Source organism: Enoplosus armatus, chromosome 19, assembly GCF_043641665.1.
Source record: "Enoplosus armatus isolate fEnoArm2 chromosome 19, fEnoArm2.hap1, whole genome shotgun sequence".
Lineage (NCBI taxonomy): Eukaryota > Metazoa > Chordata > Actinopteri > Centrarchiformes > Enoplosidae > Enoplosus > Enoplosus armatus.
The window spans coordinates 4170055-4194912 of NC_092198.1; the positions used below are offsets into that span (position 1 = coordinate 4170055).

General features: G+C 44.9%; 1 protein-coding gene across 1 annotated transcript; it reads left to right on the top strand.

The window, feature by feature from the left end:
• The first annotated feature begins 1861 nt into the window (after nt 1-1861).
• bach2b (BTB and CNC homology 1, basic leucine zipper transcription factor 2b) lies at nt 1862-22809 on the top strand. Its single transcript, XM_070926063.1, has 4 exons — nt 1862-2110; nt 12264-13775; nt 21665-21871; nt 22315-22809. The coding sequence occupies exons 1-4, from the start codon at nt 1868-1870 to the stop codon at nt 22807-22809; spliced, it is 2457 nt and encodes an 818-aa protein (XP_070782164.1). The 5' UTR covers nt 1862-1867.
• The last annotated feature ends 2049 nt before the right edge of the window (nt 22810-24858 follow it).

A 24858-nucleotide genomic window follows, 5' to 3' on the forward strand; every position in this document is an offset into this window, starting at 1 on the left:
ACTTTTCTATCCTGATACAATTGTTCCTTCGGGACAAAAGAGCAGCAGTTATGCAGTGATAGTGCCAAACACTTGATGCAGGTTTTTTCAAAGGCTGTGCTGGTGTCTACAGCATGAGTGCTTACTGTGGCACATGGAAACAAAGAGAATACCGTATCCAATGATTTCATTCAGCACTCCGATATGTTTTTGTGGGAACTGTCAACTGGATTGATTGCCTTCAAAAGGAAAACCATGTAACATGGACATTGTTGAGATCTCCCCTTCACTTCGCATTTCCACCCCGCCCCTTTCCATTTACACGGTGAGGGGCTATTTTCACGAGATGGGAGCAAGTTCTATTTGAAGATGGCTCTCAGTCTCCATTTTCACACTTGCACTAGTAGTGACACTCGCACCATTCCACACTTACGCCATCTTTTCTGAGTGTGGGGATACCAGATCCACTGGCTCCTGAGAATCACTGGATGATGGGAAAGGCATCCCACAGACTCAGAAAAAGATGGCAAGTGATGGCATTCATCACTTTCATTCATCTCCTAATAAAGGCTGTTTGAGCAAGTTATGTGTGTGTATGTGTGTGTGTGTGTGTGTGTCTGATAGATAGCTGTATGTCTGTCATGACAGGGTGAGCGGGATGGAACGTTTGGCAGGAAAATCAGGACAACGTGCTGTTATGTTCCCGGAGCTGAGTGTGGAGTTACGCTGACTTACCTTGACTCCAGCCAGGCAACAAAGCAGCAGCCAAAGCAGATCATCACACTCATCAAACTCTTTATTTGATATTATTTATTTGAATACACCAGACAATTTAAATGCCGTGGGTAGATGTTCAGGGATGACAGCTGTTCTTACAAGTGTTCCTGTAAATCCAAAGATAGATTGGGAAACTGTCCTGATGCCTCTTAGGGTTCGGGGGCCTGAGGCAGTTGCCCATTTTGCCTCCAGGTCTGTGTGGCAATTAGTTTGTTTGGTTATTTGAGTAAATGCAAAATGAACACAATGAAAATGAATAAAAACTGAAACGGTAAGGTGGCTCTGTCTTATAGAGGGGCCCTTATATAGATTTTAATACCTTTAAAGGAATAGTTCAAAACTTTGGGCTATATGCTAAATCGTCATTTGGTAAATGGACTTGGACTTTTCAACCTTAACGGTTCTCAAAGTGCTTTACAGATGAGGTCTCATTCACCCATTCGCGCACACATTTACACGCCGATGCCGACCGAGCTGCCATGCAAGGTGCTGGCCTCCTGTTGGGTTCTTATTCTGTGAAGAAGCTGCTCCTGTACTTATTTTCTCACTCGTCTTCAGCTGATGTTCTTTTGCTGAGAGTGGCCAAGCTGCTCAGCATACCTTTACAGTGAGTCCTCCTTAGATTACAAACACATGTGGACCTCTAGAGCAAAAAGTACAGCACACTTTACTCTGGACTCTCTCTCGTGTACCTTTAATTAAAATGTAATTGGCTTTTAAATCAAAGCCGGTCTTTTGTTTTTATTTGTTGATGTAACTACCTGGGTTTTTTTTGGGCATGTGATTTGAATGTGCAGTGGGAGTGGGGAAGTGTGGAAGTGGCAATGTGTGGAGTACTCTCAAAGTCAGTCTTTGTGATTTATGTGTGGATGTGTTTCATGGGTCCACACTGAGCAGGGGCATGCACAATTTCTGCTTGCTTTTAAATGTTAAAGGGGAGTTAGCACATGAAGCAGAGAGCAGCAATCAGTCAGGCTTATATGTGTTGAATCATGAGGCTGGCTGCAGCAGACCCGCCAGGGCTGATGTCAGCCCTGCGGTATGTGCTAGCTGGGCTCGGCTGTAAGCTGACCCCCCTCTGTTGTGCTTCTATTTACAGGGCGTGAGCGGAATGTCCGTGGATGAGAAGCCTGAAGCTCCCATGTATGTGTATGAGTCGACGGTTCATTGTACCAATATCCTCCTCTGCCTTAACGACCAGCGGAAGCAGGATATCCTGTGCGATGTGACTGTCCTGGTTGAGGGCAAGGAGTTCCGCGGGCACCGGGCCGTGCTGGCCGCCTGCAGCGAGTATTTTCTCCAGGCGCTGGTGGGCCAGGCCGACAATGGCTTGGTCGTTAGCCTTCCGGAAGAGGTACGTCCATCAAATGCGTTGTTTCCCTGACAGTTTTCTCTTGCAGGGGTGGAAATGCTATTGACTTTCAGACAATGCAGCACTAAAACTCGGTACAAAAGCAATACTAACCAGACTCCCTGCACCTTCCCCCTGCATCCATAGCCACACACAGTGATGAACTGTGACCACTGGACTACAGCCCTCCACCTCAAGCAAAAAACATAGCTCAGAATTCAAATTATGGCCACAAACAAAGCCCTAGAAATTACAGTACAGTGTACTGTGTCCACTGTAATACCACTAATGAATTATTTAGAGAACATTATTACAAAATTAGAAGTAATATTTTTTATTTTATTTAGGCCCTCTCTGAGGGCAATTTCCAAAAATCTAACCCTAACCTTATTTTGTGTTATTTTTGTTTCCTTGTCTATTTGCAGTCATGTGAGAGGATGGCAGTAAAACAGTGTTTAAATTTGATCTATCATTCACTGGAGAATTAAGCCTCAGTGAAAGGTGTGAAAAAGTGCAGTACCGAGCACAAAGGGCTGTGATTGCCAATTAGCACCTGTCAGCCGCCGTTGTCGGCAGCAGGTAGAATTTTGGCAAGATTAACGCCACCTCGGGCTCAGCGATCATCGGGTTCAGCAACACTCCTCACTGTTGCTCACCTCAGCTCTCACACTGTCACTTTCAACTGATCCCCGTCAGAGCTCCTCCACTGAACACATGATGAAAGTACCCCTCTGACATATTGATGTCACACACACACACACACATGTGCATACATACATACATGTGCTGCTGAAAACTGGGGCACATCCTGCATGTGCTGTGGAGCTGTGGCTCCTCACTGAGGCCAGCATGCATTAATGAAGTAACGCCTGTCAAGCGACGTTGTCTCCGTGCTCATTGAAAAAGAAGTCACCGTCAGATTGTCATCTTTTGTAAAATGAGCATCAGGGGCTTTTTTTCCCCCCTCCTTAACAAAGAGTGACTGCGGGGAACAGCTCCTGGATGCTCAAAGCAGCATCCCTTTTATTCACTCACTGCACGCATGAATAATGCATGAGTTTCTGTGTGTTTCAGGTGTGATATGGAGTGTGGAAAGTAACATCTTTCAATGACTCTTTAATGTGCCAGAGAGGGAGTTTCACCAAGCCTTCTTCCCTTTGTCCATCCCTGATCAATTTGAACAATTCATATAGTTTTATTTTATCTAAATGGCAAAACAACATATAATGAATATATTGGCTTTATTCTGTCACAGTGGAAACTAGAGGTAACTACATCATATTCAACAACTCCCTGCCAATACAATCATATACTGTGTAAAGCTGCACAACCAATCCATTATTTTCATGATCACTAATCTAATTGAAGTGTCAGTGTCAATGGTAGAAAATGAATGAGGTGATGTCTTGACGTAAAACGATTAAAACATTTTTATATCTGGTGTTAAATGCTTCATTCTGGTGCATTTTGAGAGCACAGTTAATAGGCTAGAACTTTGAAGAACTTTGTGATCTTGTAAAACACATTGTGCTCTAGTAAACACCAAAAAAAACGACACCCACCTGTTAGACCGATACTGGACAATTGGCTCCCAAAAACAGCATTTTCTTCAGCTATATTCAGCTATAGGATGAGCCGGAGTGAGGCGGAGGCAGCTGCTTAGAAGTGGTGAATTTACAGCTCACAGCATTTTAATGCAATATAGTCTCTGGCTTTTGACTTTTCATTTCTGATCCGTCGTTAGAGTAGTTAGCACGCATTAGCTCGGAGGGCTAACATGGCTTGTTTACTACATAACTGAAGGTCACTGTCACCCTGAACGTCCCGTCGATAAAACGTTGCAATAAAGGAACGAATCGTCGAATGTTCGTATTGAACAGCAAAAGGAAATACTCAAGTACAAGACCAACAACAAATTGGCTTAGAAACAGAATTTACTTTACTAATAGTTCTTTTTGTGACCGTATTCATCTATTTAAGGTGGAATTTTGAATGTCTAGACAAGTCAGCCGCATCACGGAGTAATGTCATTTCATTGATGTGGCCAGTCAAGCTTTTTAAGGTCCCCTGTCACCCTTTGCTTTACGGTTAGTGACTGAAGCATGCTGACGCATCCCTGCCTCGTGTCTGAGCTCCGTCGTGATGTGGGGAGGGGGTGGGCTGGGTCTGCTCAACCCTCACTGGTCTGTGTCTGTGTGCAAGGTTAGCAACACTTCAGTGACACTCGTGTGTCTGCCTCCAGTCGTGTAGTGTACTCATCCAGCAGCCATCGAAGGCGGCCACCTATGTGAAACAAAGGGCAAATTGGAAGAACCTCGACTGGCGTTCGGGAAAATAGGGGGGAGGTTGGTGCAGATGAAATGTGAAAACAAGACCACCTCCCCCACCATCTTCATCACTCCTCTCTCATGGCCCCGCTGCCCCTGGAGTCGCCATTGGCATGGATGAGTGACATCATCTATATCTAATGTGATTGTGGGCTTGCAGAGGGGCAGCCAGTTTCATCAAGGGGCTTTGTTGGCCGTCACATCATGGGAACAAAACAATCCCGCTTTATCTCAGCGATGCTGTCCTCCGGGCCAGCCGGCAGGGGGAAGGAACAGACAAGCACAACATCCATGTTGGACGATAGAGGCTTCACACACACACACAGTGTTTCTCTACATCGTATTTCTTGTGAGTGTAAGAACAAAGGGGGATTCATAAGAATCAGCGTGCAACAAACACAAGCCAGGGAGAGGAATTCTAAAGAGAGCACTTCACTGGAGAGTAGCAGTCTTCACTGTGACAAACAGAAAAGACCTCCATATAGTGGAACTGAGTGCAAAGATGTGACTCAATCCTCAATACCATGATCACAGCATAGTGCTGTCAGCTAGTTATCAGCGCAGCATGTTGCTTTTGTTCTCCTGTCCGAGGCTGATGTTGAGAATTGGATAATCCTCACTACTGTACATTGGACTGTTATTCCTAAATTGCAGCAGAAACGTAATTTATCGTTATTACATCAGTGAATCATTTTGGAGAACTGGAGAGAAGGTGGCGGATCATCAGTGCTACCATTTGTGCCCTCTCTGATTTCTATTCTGGAAAAAGGGAGCAGGCAGCACTGTGATTCAGCAGGGCGCTGGTTCACAGACCTCAAACCACCTCCTGTTTGTCAGTTCTTTCCTTAGTCATGAGCCACGGAACGCTGCACATTTTTCATCCCGAAAGAAAACACTCACAAAAAGACTCAAGACTCCACACATCATGTGAACCTCCGTTCAGCCAGGAGGAGCCCCCAATCATCATCATATATTTTCAAAAACAAATGCATTGGCAACCTAGCCAGTAGTTGTTGAGGCAGACACGTTGGTTTGGGCCAAACACAATTGACAATGGGAGACTGGCCTCATCAGCAAAATGACAGAACTCTTTGCCCTTTCAAGTGCAAGTGACATATGTTTACATTTACCTGACTAGGACATTGTTACAGCAGTCCAAAAACCTCGGGGTGGATGCTTGAGTCAGCACTGTGTCAGACACCGTTGACAACAACTTGATGGTGCCCTTACCTTAACCCAGTAGGTCTAGCTATCCACATTTAACCACACCTTAACCATAGACACAGCCAAAAGACCTGTTTTTGGTGTTTAGGTATGAGAACTTGTTGAACTTCATGCTTCATAACTAAAAAGTCTTGAGTTTGAGAAAGACCAGAGACAGGAAAATGTAATGCTCTTGTGGTGGTTTAGAAGGGTTGGTGAGTAACGTCCGTCCACCACCTCAGGTCAAACAGTTGATCGGGGCTCAACCTGCACAATTCTGGCTAATCTGAGGGGGCCTCACTTAGTCTGGCCCCACACCAAGTGCGTGGCCAGGACACGATCACACAAATACAGCCGATTAGACAGATGGTGGGAGCCAGGAGCCATGCAGGGACATAGCCCCGCCTTCCATATAGATGGGGGTTGGGTGGTGGAAGATGAAGAGGAAGTGGCGTAAAGAGGAGTGATACACTCCGGTGGGAGTACTGGCACTAATACCCAACCCCCTTGGTCTGGCAGGGGGTCTCTCTTTCTCTGTCAACACACAGACACATCTCATATCATAAGCTGACAGAGGAAATGCAGGGTCTTTGTCTGAGTGTGAGAGGCTGGTTAGAGGAGCATCTTGAGCAGCCAGCCTGCCGGGCGTCGGCCTGTGGTGTGATCCGAATGTTTATGCTCTTAGTATTTAACCTCCAATCCCGGCACAGTTAAGCAGCGAACATCCCCCTTAATGAAAGCAATACACAGACTTTCATCCGTCTGCGCTGACAAGCCTTCCATACTACGAGCATGGTAAACAAAAGAGGTGTAATGCTTTTTTAGTTCTGGCACATATAAAGTTCGACAAATTCAACGATTTGATGTTTGTACGTTCAGAAACAACCAGCCCAAACACAATCTTCTTGTTTCGTAAACAGTGTAGAGGCGGGGTCATGTCCTGCCCAGTGTCTGGCCTGTACAGTAAGCTGCACTGGGAGAGCATTAGGACGCGCAGTATCTGATTTAATCCACTGTCAGGGGGAGGTTTACTTACCCACTGCTCAGCACCAGGAGTGTCTGAGCGTCTGCTGTCACTGAGGATGACACTTTCCTTATATTCTCTCAACATCAATGTGGAAACATATTTACTGTGCTTACCACCTCTTTGTGTTGTTAACACTGATTCTAGTGTGCATTAAATCTTACTATGTACAGATCCAGTGCCTTTACTGTCCTATTTGACTTAGATACTAGAGCCTGACTGATACAGCGGTAGGCCAGTATTGACTTATCAAATATATACTGTATATCGTCGTGTGAAGGTTGACACATATGGAAATATATAATTACAGTGTTTTTTATAGGTTGCGTGTAATGTTACATTGTTGCTTGGTATTACAGTGCAGAGTACAGATGTGTTAGCATGCAGCAGTAATGAAACTTTTGGCAGCAACAAAAGCAGACGGTAGGAAAACAAATAAAATAAAATCTTAAATACGATGGTATGGAATGTGCAAAATCTCAGGTATGGTAGAAAGTCACTCTAATGTGATGCAAATAGCTCGTCATATCAGACTTGACCTGACATTGAGCCAGGTAATGATCATCCATTTCTCACTATAATGTATTTACAATGCAAGCTGTGGGACAGTTCGTAAGTTACCGTGTGTCTGCTTAAGCTGTCTTTATAAAAGGCTTTCCTTTGTCCCTGCACATTTCCTGTCATCTCCTCCACCATAACAGCTTAACCCATAATGGCGTCATGACAGTGTACAGCACAGCGCCTGTTTCATTCCCATCAGTGGCGTGACTCAGGCTCCTTATTGTTTGTCTGCGAACACAAGGTTAATTTCAGGTTACTCAGCAGATCTGATATTAAAGCGGTGGCTGCCCCCTCCAATGGAGATGGAGTGTGTTCTCTTGCGTGGGGAAGCACTCCATTGTCATGCCCTGCCATGTCCTCATTAGCATGCATGACATGCAGGAATTCACTGAAGCACATTTGCATAAATTAGCCCTCTCTTCTACGGAGGTGAAAGGCCGATGTAAGAGAGAAGCACTGGGTGAGGTAAGAGAGAGAGGGATTTAGGGAGGAGAGGGGAGGGTGGTGTGGTATTGCTCAGCCTGTTTATGAAAGGATATTTGGCAGCCTTCCAAGAAATGTCATGCGAATTGTCTGGGTCCGTGATTGGCCACTGCCTGTAATTTCCTGTCCTGTAATGGTATAGCCTGGCCACTCCAAACGCAGAGCAGGGCTGTGTTAGCCTAAAATGGCCCCAGTCTGTCAAGTTGATGAGTTTTTCTCATTGTTTTAACTCATACACTAAGTGCTGCTAACAGCTGAAATGCTTCAAATGTCATGGAAGCCAGCTAATGAACAGGAAACACTCTGTGTATCCTCCCTATCCTCATCATCTTCTTCCTTTAACAGTTTGTTTCCAGCATTGTGATCGTCTCCCTTCCTCTCTGATTTTCCTCTCTGCTCCGTCCATCCTCCCTCAGTATTTACCCCCTCCCTCCCTCCATCCTGTGTCGCTCCCTTAACGCTTTCCTTCATTAGGCTGTTGTGCTGGTTGTAACAGTGGAGTAATCACATATGGTGCAGGCAGCAGCTGCTGATGCTAGCTGAAAATAGATCCCTGGTACGCTCAGCACTTTTCCTCTAGCAGCTTTGCTGTTTATCAGCAGCCCTGGATGCAGCCGACCCGCCACCCAGCCTCATTTAAGCTACCACTGCCTCACCATGACAGTCGGCATGGCTAGATCTACAGCACCTAACTGTGTGCGTGTGTGTGTGTGTGTGTGTGTGCGTGGTCATGAAAAGAGACAGTAATTTAAGTTTACATTTGCTCAGGTTTGCTAGAAGGTTTGTGTTTTGTTGTTTTTGTGTGTGCTGTATATGTGAATAGAATCTTAATGTATGTGTCAATCCTCCACACACGAGTCATACAATAAGAAGTGCATTAGATCCACAGCAATATACATAAAAAGACAATGAATGTTGAGGAACATTACGCAGGAGCTGTCTGTTGAAACCCTTTGCTGTAAAATACTTTTACTTCAAAAACACAAAATGAAACATGCTAAGAGGGTTAACACAATAAACTCCATAGTGTGACTCTTTGCCTTAATTTGCACCACCTAGAGCAAATTTACAACTGTTTGCACCCACTTGCATCATTCCATTGACTTTGTATGATGCACTTTACTTAATAAAATACTATAATTTGAAAAGTGTATAAATCCAGCTTGGAGACTACAAGACGAGGACATTTACCAGGAGGGTCAAATGAAAAGATGCTATTGGTTGCATTACAGGAAATATAGGATCCAGTATTTTGGGAGATTGGTTTAGGGACTAAAAGTCAGGATATCTCAGCCTCTGCTGCACAGATTTTGGCTATTTGTTTTCTAATCTATGTCTCTGAAGTCCCCCAGTTTTATGGACGTGTAATAGTAAATCTCTGGGGTACCCCTTTAATGCAGAAAGAAAAATATCAAATCAGCCTAAAGGTTCAGACAATTCCATTCAGACAGTCCATCAGGCAATGTATAGTGACAAAGAGAGTGAGATTCAGATTCAATGGATTCATTATTGCAGCAAGTACAGAAATGTGTGTGTGTGTGTGTGTGTGTGTGTGTGTGTGTGTGTGTGTGTGTATGTCCATGGATGTGCTGTGCTCATCAGTAGAGCAGATAGTCCAGTCAAAGCCTCTACCCTCCCCCCAATCCGTCACACTCAGACACACACACTCCCACCCACCCACTTACTCTAGCACAAACACACACACACACACACACACACACATTCATAAAGACACACACGCCACCCCCCCCCCTCACAGATATGGAGTCAGCAGCTTCCACTTAACAATGACTGATATGCTCGGTGCTGTTGCACTGTCTGTTAGCCAGAGCTCACTGCAAGATGCTTTAGACCAGAGGCATGCTGGGAGGCTGCCGCCTGTGGATAATACAAGAAGGGTGGAGGTTCAACCCGGCTTGAGTGCACCCTGCAGATCAAAAAAAATACACTGTTTATAGTTTCATTACACCTTATAAACTGTATGCAAACAGATGTGTATTTAGCATATCACGCTGTTAACATCTGTTACGACTGGTGCAGGTATGATGATTTGCATCATAAACATTTGGCTGTAATAAGATGTGAAAGTGAAATTAACATGAGAATTAAGATTTAAGCACAAAATCAGACATACCAACAGCAAATAATTATGCAAGTGTATATTTACTTTGCTTTTTATAGCATGGTTGATCAAATATTGTCACCACTGCATTGGCAATGTAGGTAACAGGGCGACAAGTACTCACTTATAAACCCATCGGAAAATATTTCAAGCTTTCGCAGGACAGCTGAAAGAAATATTGAAAGATGTGATAGCTGTTAGTGCCTCACTTCACAGTGCTGCAATTACAGTATGAAATAAGAAACACATTTATTTATAGCTTTTCGAGAGTGATGTGACCTCCGTGAAAACAGGATGATATATCTCAAGGGGTTCATCCTGTGGCTTTCAGTCACCAGATCTCAACACAGATGAACACCTATGGGAGGTTTTGGAGCAACGGGTTTAGACAGCACTCTCCACCACCATCATCAAAACACCAAATGAGGGAATATTTTGCAAGAATTCTGTTCATCCCTCCAGAGACTTGCAGAATGTATCTATAGACATTACAAATCAACAATTGAACAATGTTAAAATAGCTTTTAAATTACCCCTAAAATGCATTTGTATTCAATTTAGTACAGTTGATGTGCCAATTCAAATTGTCACAGACACATCCTCCCTTGTGCTGTCAAGTTCTGAGCCTGTAGCATGTATTATCTCTAATTTCACACAGAATGTTTGTGAACAAGGAAGAAGTCAATAAAGAATCAATCTACTAGGTTTAAACCTAAAAAAACAGCCACCCAATGCACATGCTTATTATTCCTGAAAATCCACAAAACCAGATGATTTAATACATTCTTAGACTCACTCAGATGACCTCAAGCTATTTTTCACTGACATATGTGTGTTTCCTCATACTGCTTAGTAGTTATTTTTCTAAGCGGAAAAATCCACATAGCAAATTCTGTGGTTCTTGAAGCATGATTACTTAGGAGGGAAAATCCTACGAGTGAGGTGTCTGGCAGAGACCACTGGACCTCTGGAAGCTGCTGTAGTGCTCACATAATGCCGTTCCACCTAGGGTAATTCATCTTATCGTTTTCCACAACAAAGGCAGCAAAACAATCAGTAAACAGTGGGCTCATTAAAACCACATTGTGCTGCTCGCTCCCTACATCTGCGAGCCTCTGTTAAGTCTTGTAAGAAAGACTTTACATCACTCAGCCTCTGAAAAGGTGCTTTGTAGAGCAAACAATACCAGCCCAGATTCAAAGTGAAGCCATTGTTATTGCGTTTGAGAGCGCACCTTTTCTCTGTGTGTGATTTGATTGCATTCCCTGAGCACCTAACAGTAATGTGTTTGTCACCAGACAATGCATTAGGATATAACTGCAGGGATCGGGTGCTAGAGCCTGAGTAAAGTAATGAACGCAACCTAGTGTGAATCTCCTGCTGATCTCCAAACAGCAGACAAGCCTTGTATTAAAGCCGGCTCCTCTGGCTCCTTTCTCTCGTCTGTGTGCTCAGTGACAACAGCAGCAGAGGGCAGCCTGGACTTCTGCAGGCTCAGGAGTTTACCTAATTATCTGGCATTAAGTCTAAATGGAAGGCTTCCTTCTATCATCCTGCGCCACATGGCCACGACGGGGATAAGCCGTACTCTTACAAACCATTAGGCTTTACAGGCAGTTGACCTGAGGATGCAGGGCACCGACACTGAAAGTGAGGAGCTCTTACAGCACAGAGCATTGCTAGACATGTTTATGTCAGTGTTGTGAAGGCAAAAAGGGTAGCAAAGCAGTTTTTTCACTGAAGGTCCCAGGTATAATAAGGGCTGGGTATCAAATCTCAATATTTGGTTCATAGCACCAAAAGTTTACTGTCAAGTGCCAAAATCTGGCATCAGATGTGTAGTCAGATTCGTAATCTTTTTAATGGTTCAGTGATCAAATAATTCCTGTTTTAAATCACAGTTTTGGAGATTTAGACCATTTTATTTAGGCTTCTTGTTTTTAAATGATATTTAACTAATAAGAACTTTGACTTCCTTTGTTTAAAAAGTGTTTCTCATGTAAGGTCTCAAAAAAGTCTTAGCTTGGTATCAGTATCAAAGCTCCTGGAACTGAGTTTTAATTCCCTGAACAAGTCACAAAGATCTTTGATGATTCCTTTTTAAAAATGACCATCATTTGGCCTCCAGCAACACGCTTGTGTAGGCAAAACCAACAATATGACCACAGAGCAGACAGTGGTGGACTGCTGGAATGTCCCACAGATTGTTATTATGAACATGAGGTTGGACACGCAACCTGCCAACATCCCCAGAGTACCAGTTCTTATTTACGGCTGTGTAGAATTTTCAGTGCTGACCCGATAAAAAGATTAACCGGTACTTAACAGTGTTTGTTTGTGGTCGTTGGAGCTGTCGGGTTGTCTCACCACACTCCAAGTGCTCTGAACAATGGCTGTACTGATGGTAATGCTGGCAATTTCCCTGTTTTTTTGCAGGTCACTGCCAGGGGATTCGCCCCATTGTTGCAGTTTGCCTACACTGCTAAGCTGTTACTCAGCAGAGAAAACATCCAGGAGGTCATCCGCTGTGCCGAATTCCTGCGTATGCACAACCTCGAGGACTCGTGCTTTCGCTTCCTGGAAGCTCAGCTGCGCAGCGAGGAGGACGGCGTGCTGCTCTGCCACAAGGTGGCAGCGGAGGCGAACAACTCAGAGGATGAGATCATGCAGTCAGAGGTGGAAAGGCCCACCTCCCCCAGGGCGCGGCGGTGTGCTGACACCCTCTCCTCCTTTCGACACCCTGATGATGATAGGCTAGCAATAGCTATGCCCAGTAACTTCATGGATGGCCGGCTGGACTTTGATCGGCATGGAGCGTCAGACCTGCCACGATGCCCCAAGTACAGGAAATACCAGTGGGCTTGCAACAAGCACAATAATGACACCTCCTCACACACCAGTACCTCAGGTTTTCCAAGCACATTAAAGGAGAGCAGCGTTAGCGCGGCAGTGCCGGGTCAGGGCAGGCTGCCTCTGGCACAGATCAAAGTTGAACCACAGGCAGAAGAAGAGGCCATCTCATTGTGCCTGTCAGGGGATGAGCAGGACATCAGGAATAAGGACAGTGTGATAGCCATGGAGATGGATAACCCCATATCTGTGGAAAGAACCAAGAGAACGAAGTCCCCATCCTGCCTCCGAGCCTTCTTCAAGAAAGGGGTGGACCTCCCCAGTCTGCCCAACACATCACAGCAGCTATTCGCCAACAGACTTGTCTGCCCCCAGGACAAAGGAAACTCTCAGGGAGATCACAAAAAAGACTTCAGCCCTTTCACTGGGGAGCTGGGTCTGTCTGTTACATCCCCAAAGGACGTGGACGATTTCCCTGCAGGGTTGTCCCTCAAGTCCGCTTCCTGCGATGGGGTCTGCAAACAGGAAGTTGAGATAGACCGCCGTAGTGTCATATTTTCCTCAGGGGCCTGCAACCGTCTGGGAACCCCAGCGCATTCCTACCCTGGTGGGAACTCTTTGGAGATGGAGCTCACTGAGCACATGCCAAAGGGCGTGTGGGCTGGAGCCAGCCAGTCCCTGCCCACCTCCCAGACCTATTCTCCCAGCACCACCTCCTCTGAGCCCCCAATGCTGTGCCGCCCACGGCCCAACACCAGCTGCCCAGTGCCAATCAAAGTATGCCCACGCTCGCCGCCTTGTGAGACACGCACCAGGACTTCCAGCTCCTGCTCCTCGTACTCCTATGCGGAGGACGGCAGCGGAGGCTCTCCCTGCAGCCTGCCCCAGTTTGAATTCTCCTCCTCGCCATGCTCCAACGTGGCACGCTGCCTCAATGTGGACCAGCAGGAGCAAAGTGTGGGAGGGGATGCCCTTTTTAACCAGGTGCGGCCCAAGATCAAATGTGAGCAGTCCTACGGCATCAACTCCAGTGACGAATCAGGCTCCTTCTCAGAGGGAGACAGCGAGTCCTGCCATGTACAGGAGCAAGGGCCAGAGGTGAGTGTAAAACATTGTCTTTAACATGTAACACACAATGTAGCCATCTCACTCAATTTCAGCATACCATGGCTAATTATATCACAGTGGCCTGCTCTCCAGGTCTGCATTAGCAGTCATTAAATCATCATGTAATTGAAGCAGGAGTGTTCAGTACAAGATTTACAACACCACCAAAGGGCACAGATGTGCTTTGATATTATTAATCTGCTTTATGCACTGCTGGAGATCTGTGTAATGAGTCTGTGTATGTGAGCCCAAATGCACAAGGACAGTCTAAATGTAGGAGGCTACGATGTTTTTAAGACTGTGACTGGTCGATCATCTTGTGTGAGAGAAGCACGGCAGGCGATTGAAGGGTAGAACTGCCCTCTGAAGTGATTCCCTCAGGCTCAGTCTGTCTCCCTGCCAGCGCCAACTAGCCTAACTAGCTCATTTTATCCCAGTAGAAACACTGATATCTATAATCCACCTCTATACATTTACATATGCTTATTCTCAGAGAAGCCTAGCCGACATCTGACATTTCTGATCTATCGACAATTAGCTGTGATGCCCAGCCGCAGTGAAGGTATACAGTGTGTCACCAAGGGATTACAACCAATACATTACATCTGTGATGTGCTATGGCCGTAAAGTTTTAATGGAGCGGCAGTTGCAGGGAGTTGAATGTGAGTGGGTAAGAGGTTCAGCTCGGTCTCATAACGAGACTGTAGCGCAGCTCGACAGTGCTGACAAGGATGAATAGCCAATCCTCTAATCATCCTCCCATAATCCACATGGGCAGACGTACTCCAAGCTGCAGACTAGACGATTGTTGTTGTTTACCAGGTAAAGATCAGTGAGGGACCCTGTAATTCACAGACGGAGCACAACGCAGGTGTAATAACATCGGAATGAGCAAATTTCCCACCTGAAAGACGATAAAATCAATTCACAAAATATAGCTTTGCTTCCTTGTAGCGCTGCTGTTTAATCACTTTAATGACTAAAATTTCCATCTGAATCTCAGGCCTTCTGTTGCTGTCAGGTGAAAACGTAGCTCCAAAATAGCTCTTAAATGCTGTTAGGAGCTTGGAAAAGGAGTTCTTTTATCCCTGGGTTGGGATTTGAAATGCTTACAATAACTTGTACAGCACACACATTCACACACTGGTGGCAACCGAGCTGCCATGCAAGGTGCTGGCCTCCATTGGGAGCATGTGAATGGGGGGGAGCCAGGGATTGAACCCACTCTACCCTGCTCTACCTCCCGTGCAGCAGTGCTATCCACTGCACCACCATGCCGGTCACATGTCTTTCTCTGGACTGTGACATCGCAGGTGGCTGCTGCAGAGCTTGAACTTGTGACCTTTTGGCTCCAGAAGGCTCCATGATATCACCAGGCTATCTTGACTCTTGTGATATTACTTTCAGTGACGCTTGCTTGAGGTGTAGGCAGCAACGGCGGAGCGGTGGGGGGAGGCTTCTTTGACTTCAGCCCCGAATGTTTTCTCAAAAGCCCAGAATCTCTTCGGTTTTTAAAATAACTGCACTTTGACTAGATCGGCAAATCAGTGGAGCAAAAGTTCTATTATTATGGATTGCTGGTTAGCTAGCTAATATCAGCTGTGGATAGCTCGCTAGTAGAGATGGGCAGAAGTTCCCGAAGCTCCGAAGCTTGTTTCACTCCTGAAACAAGAAAGGCACTGTTTCAATACATTATGCCTGAGCAAATCAAGTAAGTCAAATGAAGAATAATCATGTGACTGATGACGTCCGAAGCTTCAAACATCGCTGGATTCAAATGTGCGTAGTATTAACAAAAATAGGTTTCAGGATTAGTAATGCCTTTTACGCCAAATTCTGACCCTACCTATGTTATGTAACTTGAAAATAGTAACATCACACAGTTTTTGCGAGTGAAAATGAGTCATCCTCAACATCTGTGGTGTTATGTTTTAGAATGATGAAGATAGTTGGAGAGCAGTTAGATACAAAATAGGATGTAGGCTCTACGTTTTTTTCCTGGGCAACTATCATGTTTTTCCCAAATGAAATACAGATCTTTAGGTATTCTATTATCTCAAATAGCTTGAAAAATAGTGTATATAGCTGCCATAAATCGGAGGAGCATGCCCCCGGACCCCCCCCTAGGTTTGGGCTAATCCCCGAATGTTTACAACTTCTGGCTCGACCCTGGTAGGCAGAATTATTCTGGATGAGCTTGGAGGAGGGGGCTGTTCTAAGTGCACCGAGGGAGTAGAAAGGGAGAGAGGGAGAAAGTGGTGCGTTGCCATGGTGATCAGATTTACAGAGAAAGTCGGTGTGTTGCAAGGGCTGGAGCTACATGACAGGATTGTGCTTTTCCGTTGGAAAGAATTCAGTTCCACTGCACAACTAGAGCTGCAAGATAAAGAGGCTCAGCAGTAATGTGTAATTATTACCTTCGTAGCATGGCACACAACACCCATCGCCATCAGATTTATGGGCCTTTGAAGAGCCTGCTGAACGTTCTGCTGTAAATTATGTGGGATTGATTTACAGCGCTGAGCTACAGCCCAAAATGACTAGTAGACATTTCAGTTCCCCATGTCATTTCTCTGTGGGGGTATGTATGTATGTGTCAGCCATTGTGAGCGCTCCATTACTCCACACAGTATCCTCTGTCAAATCTCTTATACAGGGTTATCTGCCAGCTTTCCACTCACTATCACAGGCTGTTGATAAGAGTCTCTATGAATGAATGTTTCCCTGAAACATTTCCTGCTCTACAGTTTATTGCACTGGCATTATGGTGGAGGTCACAGAGAGGTACTTACACCCCCCCCCCCCCCCCCTGGTCTTTATGTGGTGAAGAAATGCTACCTCATGCTTCCTGGACCACTCTTTTTCCTACCAGCCCTCTCTGTAATTCGGCCATACAAACAAACACAGGGAGGAGGCTGGCCTCACTGTGTTTGCAGAGCAAATGGCAGAGGGGGAAAGCAGCTTTGATAAAAATAGCTGGAGCCTAGGCCCGCGGACTGGACACAGTGAATCCCAATGAGGAAGGAAGTTGTTAAAGTGCAGGCCTGTCCTTCCAAAGCCTAGTCATTCAAGGTAGCCAGAGTCGCTTGAGGTCTCTGGGCAGCTCCTGCTCTGTGGTTATGGGCTGTTACGTTCATATGAGCCATATCTGTGTAGAGCACAATTAACAGCTTCACACGGCAGACAGCACATGGAAGATAAATATATTCTTCACTTACAAATGTAAAGTTGGACCTAAGTTGGACCCAAGTTGGACCCAAGTTGGACCGAAGTGTCCCAAGAGGATTTTGATGTATTTTCTCACTGTGGTTTCAGTCTCAGAGTAAATTGGTCCTACTTATTATGTCAGCAGTAATGTATACTGCTACAGTGGAAGTCTGACTTACCTCCTACGCAACAGCATTGATGGAATTAACTCTAATTATATTGCAAGAAAATCATGTGTTGTGTGACGGAGCTCTAGCTCTTCCTACAGGGGTGAAATTTTAAATAAGAAATTAGAAATAAGATAAAAATGATGGCTTTAGTCTGGACTTAGTACAAGTTCTGTCAGTTGGAGTTTATGTATGCTAACGTAAGCTAATGACTTTATGACTCTTTATTACTTGCTAATGTCTTAGCATTTATCACTATCCCAGAATTGCCACACAATATAAAAAATTGAATTCATAATCAATTAAAGGAAACTTAGATGTCACTGGGTAACTACTGGGATATTACTGAGCCAGTTCACTAACTTTATGACTCTCCTGTACTTGTGGTAGTATCACACTATGTTTTAGCGTTCACCATTGTCCCATACTTGCCAAATAAATATAATAATATAAAAGCTGAATCCAATAGCAACAAAACACTCCAGTGTGGTGGCTAATGTTAGCTAATCTTATTTTATCATAGTTTACAACACCTCAGTGTCGTAAAGGCGTACTTTAATGGCCTTGATTTGAGCTCTTTTGCTATGGCTTCCCAGCAGAAGCACATGACAGGTCTCAAGTCAGTGAGGAGATTAGAGCATGCAATCACAAATGTCACAGTTTCTGTTGTGTAGGCTGCCACAATCCCACCTGGATTGGACGGCGCTGAAGGAGAATTTGAGTGCTGAGACCTTGCCAGTGCAACCACCTTGCATCTCAGCTGAGGATGTGTCATGATTCTCTACACGGCACCATTTGTGCCTCAGTCTGTCTCCTTGTCTCTCTGCGTCTGTCTCTGTGAGCTCCAGCTCCTGGTTGTAGTGTAGGCTTTGAGCTTATTGCAGTGTATCGTCTGGCCACAGCAGTGCAAATATTGATCAGAGCGAGTGGGAGGAATGAGGAAGTAGTCCTAACACATCAGCACATTGTTTGTTTTTGTTTGTTTTTTTTATCAGACGAAACATGAAATACAATGAACGTGTGACAGGAAGTACACAGACCTTAATATCAGTTCGCTACCCTTGCACAATACCGGAGAACCTTTGCTCTACTCCAGATATGATGTGGCTGTGATCTGAGTCCCATTTCCCATTCATAATGTAGGCCATGGAGCTGTTTACTTGTTTTCAGTCATATGCAATAGTGATAATACATGTCAGATCTTAGTAACTGGTGCCTTTTAAAGTGATGTTACCCTTTCACTATGGGTAATTTATTAAAGCTCTATATTTATCTAGCTCGATGCATGTTCCAAAATTGTAGTAACAAGGTAATGAGATCCAGTGCCTCTTCATTACCACCCAAATCGCTCCTGGATTGGAGCAGGACAAAGGAGCAAACAGAGGAGATATTTTAACACTCTGATTTCATCAAAGAAGAATATAGTGTGTGTAGTGTGAGATCAGGAGAGAGTGGAGATCCCCAGGATGCTGCTACAGCTGAGTTACAGCAAACTGCGCAGTACATGGGCCCTAAGGGCCAGCTGGGGCGCAGAAACGACTCTATTCCCCTGCAGGGCCTTGCATCCTGTGCTAGTGCTGGGTCCAGCTACCTAACAGTGGTAATCTGCGAGATTCTCGTCATGTTTATTTTGGCTCCATCGTTGCAGCTCGGAGGCCAGTGCTGTGGTGTTTTTGCAGTCAAATTCCCAGAAATAACTTGGCAATCAAACAGTGTGTCCAGTACTGCAACTTGTGTTGGTTGGTGTTGGTTTTTGGATTTTCTGTTGATTAAGTTTGACACATTTTCTTAGTTATAACTACCCATTTCTTCTCATGTTTACTAAAAACAAACTGCAGTTGCTGCTGCCAGTAAAGTAAAAAGCATCAGCGGAGATAGCCATGGAAAAATCCACATGACACTAAATGCTTCTTACATAAATAAAGCTTTTTATGAACCTAGTACATACAGGTTGGTATTATTCATGATTACATCATTCAGCAAGTTTGTTTATCAGATTATTACTTAACCCTGGGAAAGAACAGTTACTACTGAACTATCCAGCATTATCGTCATTAAGATCTGACTCTACATGCATGTGTGGTGCTGCTTTACAATCCCGTCTACAATGTGAAATGTAACAGGGTTAATTACTGAGATAGCATGAAGCAAAGCAAACTGCCAGAGAAAATAACTGTGCTGATAGCCACAGAGCCTTTGTGTGAAATTTCTGCCAAAAGAGAAAGTGATTTTGTGGGAATGAAGTGAATGTTAAAGCCTCACAGCAGGTCAAGAGACTGCAGGTGAGTGCAGAGCACAGTGACCCCCCCCCAGTCCGGGTCCTCCACCAACATCCATCAGGATTGGATTAGATCATTTTTACGAGCATGCAACAATATTTTACCAAAATGATGTGTCATTTTAATGCAACATTTTTGAGAAATAGGTTTATTTGCTTTCTTTCCGTGAGTGAGGTCAGAAGAGCAATATCAATCTCACGTCTATGTGTTAAATACAACGACGCGCAGTGTCGGGCCTGAGGCCCAGCACAGCGCTGGTCCTGGTAACAGATGAGCCCTACTTTTCACTCTGTACCCCATTTGTAGCATAATGACCCAGAGAAAGGGAAGAATGAGGAGAATTGAGAAACAAATGTAAATCCAGAACAGTTGGCTGTGAATTTATGACCGCTGTTGGAGAGCACTCTGTCATCCCAGCCTTACTGCTGAACTGGTTCTCGCGGTGGAGCGGCTAAATTTAGCTGCCCCCCTGCGTACCAGTGACTGGTGCATGGGGGGGGGAAAGAAATCATCACACAAGGTCGCAGCGTCTCCTTCCTCCTTGTTTTTGAAGCCTGGTTTGATCCTGCGGTGGAAAAGCTCACACCTCTGTAGCTGCTGTGCATTATGGTACGCAAGCAATCTAATAACAAACAGAGTCATCTTCTCTTCTGCTTTAGATGAAGCTGGCAGCTCGCACTGATGTTTTATATCTTTCCCCACGCCTCTCTTTGAGGCTGGAGTTGTCATGCCCTGGCAAAGTAGCTAGAGCTGAGTATGGCCTTGAAAGCTCGGGCCATTATTTATTCATGTGTCTGCATGCAGATGTCGAGCTGAGATGAGAAGTAGGGCTCCTGGCAGCTCAGAGGGCTGCGCGTCTAATGAGGAAACTCAAGCCATTCTCTCTCTCAGGGATAGATTGACATCTAGATTTGGATTCTGTCATGAGTAGGCACCTTGCTTTATCCCCCTGAGTGCGGCGTTTACACCAGGTGACGCGTCAGCCACCGCTGTGCACAGTCTGGTGGAGACACAGAGCCGAGCCGCCTCTGCTGCAGCCTCTGCCTGCAGTCATCTGAGCGGTTAAGGGTCCCGGGGAGCATCTGGTCCTGCTCGAGCAGCGCGAGTGTGGAGTCGCATCACTGCTCCTCTTTCTCCTGTCTTCCTCCTTTGTTTGACTTTGTTCTTCCTGCAATTTTTGCAGAGGCAGCCACAGGGAGGGAGAGCGAAAGCGAGAGGAGAAAGAGAGCTGCAGCTCCTCTCATCTCTGCCAAGCTCTCCGGCTGTCTTCCCCTGGCTCTTTGTTACGCCTCCACTGCTTCACTTGCTGCCTAAAGCTACAGCTCCCTGGTGTACACAGATACGCTGGGGTGGATCTGCCTATGATGTGCTTATCATAAGGTTTGCCATCACCTGAGGGAGAGAGGCTGACTTATTGTTGCTCTCCAAACTGAGAAGCAGAGAATAAACACATCCAACCTTGATATGTTGTCATATCAGTGAAGAAATAACACGCGGCTTTCTGATTTTGGTCCGCACCGCCAAATCACTTCTGCATTTATTCCACTAATTCTTTTGTTCTATGGCCCCCAAGAAGACTGCTGCTACTTGCCAGTGCAGATATTCGCGCCCCACAAATCACCTGACACTGATTTGGATCAGGTTGACAATTCACTGCCCCCCTCAATCTGTCATACTGGCACCTTTCCAGGTGCTAAGGGACAGATGGAGAGGGACTCTTTTCTTGCATCACCTTTTCCCCTCTGTTTGAGAATGTGCTACATGTTAAAAATGAGGCAAGTCCTGCTCTGTGAGGCATGTTGAGCAGTGCTCTTTTGCCATCTTGTGGTCAAATGTGGTAACTGTAGCAGGCACAAAGATACATTGACTGCACCTCGTAAATTCTCTTCATGTGAATCGCTGCGGCTCCAAAGTGTGGAAGTCCAGTGTGCTACCACAATAGATATAGACTTCTAAAGTGCTACTGAATTTTTTTGACTTATATGCACTTTACTAATACTGTTATACATTTACATCACAGAGACCGTCTTTGGGAGTCACTTGTGAGTGAAATGTGAGCTGTATCGATTGAAGCTAAGAGGGACAAGAGGAGACTCTTTAGACACTCGAGACGCCGTACAAAAGAAAGATGAACTTAGTATTTTATACATTAACTGTATGGGAAACTTCCGTCCACCGTAATGCTCGATAATAAATAAATGACAATGTCTTCTCCTTCCTTTTCCAGGTGAAGCTGCCTTTCCCTGTAGATCAAATCACAAATCTTCCACGGAACGACTTCCAAATGTTGGTGAAAATGCACAAACTGACCTCGGAGCAGCTCGAGTTTATCCATGACGTGAGGCGGCGGAGTAAGAACCGCATTGCGGCGCAGCGCTGCCGCAAGAGGAAGCTCGACTGCATCATGAACTTGGAGTGCGAGATCAGAAAATTGGTGAGTCAACTCCTTCCACCGACACCAACTGTCATCAACCGTCATCTGTCCATGAGACTCCACTCTCTTCATGAGAAACCTTGTCACCAGGAGTAACACATTCTTCAACCACCACCTGAACAGGATGTGATACTCTCAGATGGGCGGGCATTGTTTAGATCAGCCCCATTCCATCAGCATTTTCACACCGTCAGAGTGCCTTCTGGCAAGGGTGTGGGTTTGATTTGGAAAGTGGTAGAGACGTAAATTTGGCAAAAAACAATTTGGTATTTTTCGTTGCATTTCCTGGAATTCTACACAATATATTATAACTATATTTGTCTAGCTTGGGTCTTTCACATGGGATAAATTGTTTGTTACCAATTACATCAGAAGGATGAGCGTAATGAGATAACATACGGCACACAGGTCCCCTTTTAAAGTGAGTCATATTCTGTGTGCAGGTGTGTGAGAAGGAGAAGCTGCTGACAGAGAGGAACCAGCTGAAGGCATGTATGGGTGAGCTGTGGGAGAACTTCTCCTGCCTGTCGCAGGAGGTGTGCAGGGACGTCCAGCTGAGCCCCGAGCAGGTCCAGTCTTTACACCACTACTGCCCCGTGCTACGGCCCGCCAACTCCACTGCCGGCAACAACGCCGCCCACGAGCCCAAGCCCGCCCCGAGCCCCAACACCACCACCAGCATCGACCTCACCACCCACTCGGGCTCGGCCACTCCGGAGCCCAGCTTCCACGGGTCTTCCGGCCCCTCAGAAAGCGAGCCCGACTCGGCCGTCAGAAACGGGGCAGACGGAGATATGGATGGCCGAGACGCCAGTTTGTACACAAAGTCGGGGCTTTCCGTGGAGAAATCCAACCAGACGGTAACGGTTGATTTTTGCCAGGAAATGACTGACAAATGTACAACTGACGAGCAGCCAAGGAAGGACAGTACTAAGTAGAGGTGGTCCTCTGTGTTGTAGTTTTTGATGTTTTTTTTTTTTTTATTATTTAATTTTACTTTTGTGACAAACCCTCTCTCTGGGTTGTTGAGACGGTCAGCCTCCGCCAGTGTTCACTGAAAAACAAGCTTTGTTTGTATTTATGTCTTTTGTGCTGTTTTGTTTTTGTTCTTTTTGAACGGTTGACACTAAAGTTGTCTTAACAGCAGCAATACTGTTCTCCAGGTATTCTCCTCTTACCATGACAGAGTGGGAACTTCTCACCAAACCCTTACAATGGTGCTATACTCGCCCCGGCAGCATCCTCTACAGTGGAGACTCTGTTCTTCATGTGTCACACATCACAACTCAAAGTTGAACCTCATCGGACCTAAACAGCAGCTCTCTTTGTCTCTCTGTGTACCAACAGTAACTCTGTTCCTGCCTTTCTCTTTTCCTCTTTTCCCACTCTGTCTCTATCAATCTTCTCTACCTCTCTCTCTCTCTCTCTCTCTCTCTCTCTCTCTCTGTCTGTGGTTCTTCTCTCGCTATATATCTCAGTGGCCCTTTTCGTCACAGCAATTCAAACTCAGGAAAAAAAAAAATCCTTTGAATGTTCAACCTAATTCATGATAAACACGAATACAGCTTCTGTATGCGAGGAAGTTACGATGCAGTTAGACTGTAAAATGTTCATATGCAAAAATGTCTTCAAGCGTCTCACATTTGTATTTCTGTACAGGAGAAGTTTGTACAGGCTGTAACCGAGAAAACATTCCTCCTTTGCCTTCCTCAGCACTGAATTGAAAGGAAAAAAAGGTTTTTTGCAGGCGGTTAAATGGCTATTTTTATTTCCCACTCATCAGCAATACCATTGTATTTGGATGTTGTAACAGTGACTTTCAAGTGCTTGTTTGGCAGAAATGTATATAGTATGGAGCATGATGACTGTAACAGTGATTTTGTACAGGTAGAGGCTTAGATGTTTCTTTTCACCGGGGTTATATCAAGCACCTTTTCGCTAAGGGAAAATCTTTGCTTTGCTGTTTCCTGTCCTGCCTAACGAATACTCCCCATTACGGCGGGTGTTCTTATACTCAGGAAATCAGCTCGATAAACATGTAGACACACACACACACACAGTACATACAGACACATGCGTCAACGCACACACACACGTCAAATTTGGAGCCCCATGCATGTGTAAAAGTTAGCTCAGTGGCTCAGGCCAGCTCCGCTCCACCTTTGACACCTCTTTAAATGTGAAAAAAACAGAGTTCTGCCTTGTGTTTTTTTTGGAGGAAATCTTATTTCTTATCAGTATTTAAAGATGCTATTTGTGTACACTCTCGCAGACACGCTTTTGGGTTTCTCTAGTGTTGCCGTTTGATGTTCGAAAAGAGCAAAAATCGTAGCCAACATCTAAGTCACATATACTTAAATTTTCTCAAATTGATTCTGAATAAAATAAAAACTTATTGACAAAAAGGAAAAAATTTACTTAATTCAGGCACTTTGTTTTCGGCCCCGCTCAAAGCCATTTAGCACTTCAATGAGGGTCTTCGTGTTTGTTTCGGACCCCTTCAAATCCTGAGACTGAAGCACTTAAATTGGCACTTCAGGAGGAAGCATCTCGTTGATATGATTATATGATACAATTGAAAATATCTCTATGAAGAAGACGTATCTGAAACCTAAACACAAAAGAAAGCTAATGTTTTAGTATAAGATTGTTCACACCTTATATTTGTATTTCTTTAGGAATTGAATAAGCTAATTCAGAATTCATTTGACGTGAAAACAGTGTATGTGTTGTCCAAATGATTAAGTAACAATCATATAAGATAGTAACATGTTTGCCCTAATTGTGCATTTGTTTGAACATCTTACTCTGTGATGTGCATGCATGCTCCCTATAGCTATAAGCCTAGTTAGTTTGTCTAGCTTCTGTTTGCCTCATGAATTCTCTCTGGAGCAGTCTGTTTTTTAAAATGATACTTTTTAAAATGTCTATGTATAAACAAGCTGAATTATCACAACCCCCACTAGAGGCGGACTTTATGTACGAGC

What these genes read in the sequence shown, in the direction of transcription:
- bach2b (XM_070926063.1), top strand. Translation starts at nt 1,868, where the DNA reads ATGTCCGTGGATGAGAAGCCTGAAGCTCCCATGTATGTGTATGAGTCG. An exon ending in TCGTTAGCCTTCCGGAAGAG is followed by an intron (nt 2,111 to 12,263) that starts GTACGTCCATCA and finishes GTTTTTTTGCAG; the next exon opens with GTCACTGCCAGGGGATTCGC. An exon ending in AGTGCGAGATCAGAAAATTG is followed by an intron (nt 21,872 to 22,314) that starts GTGAGTCAACTC and finishes TTCTGTGTGCAG; the next exon opens with GTGTGTGAGAAGGAGAAGCT.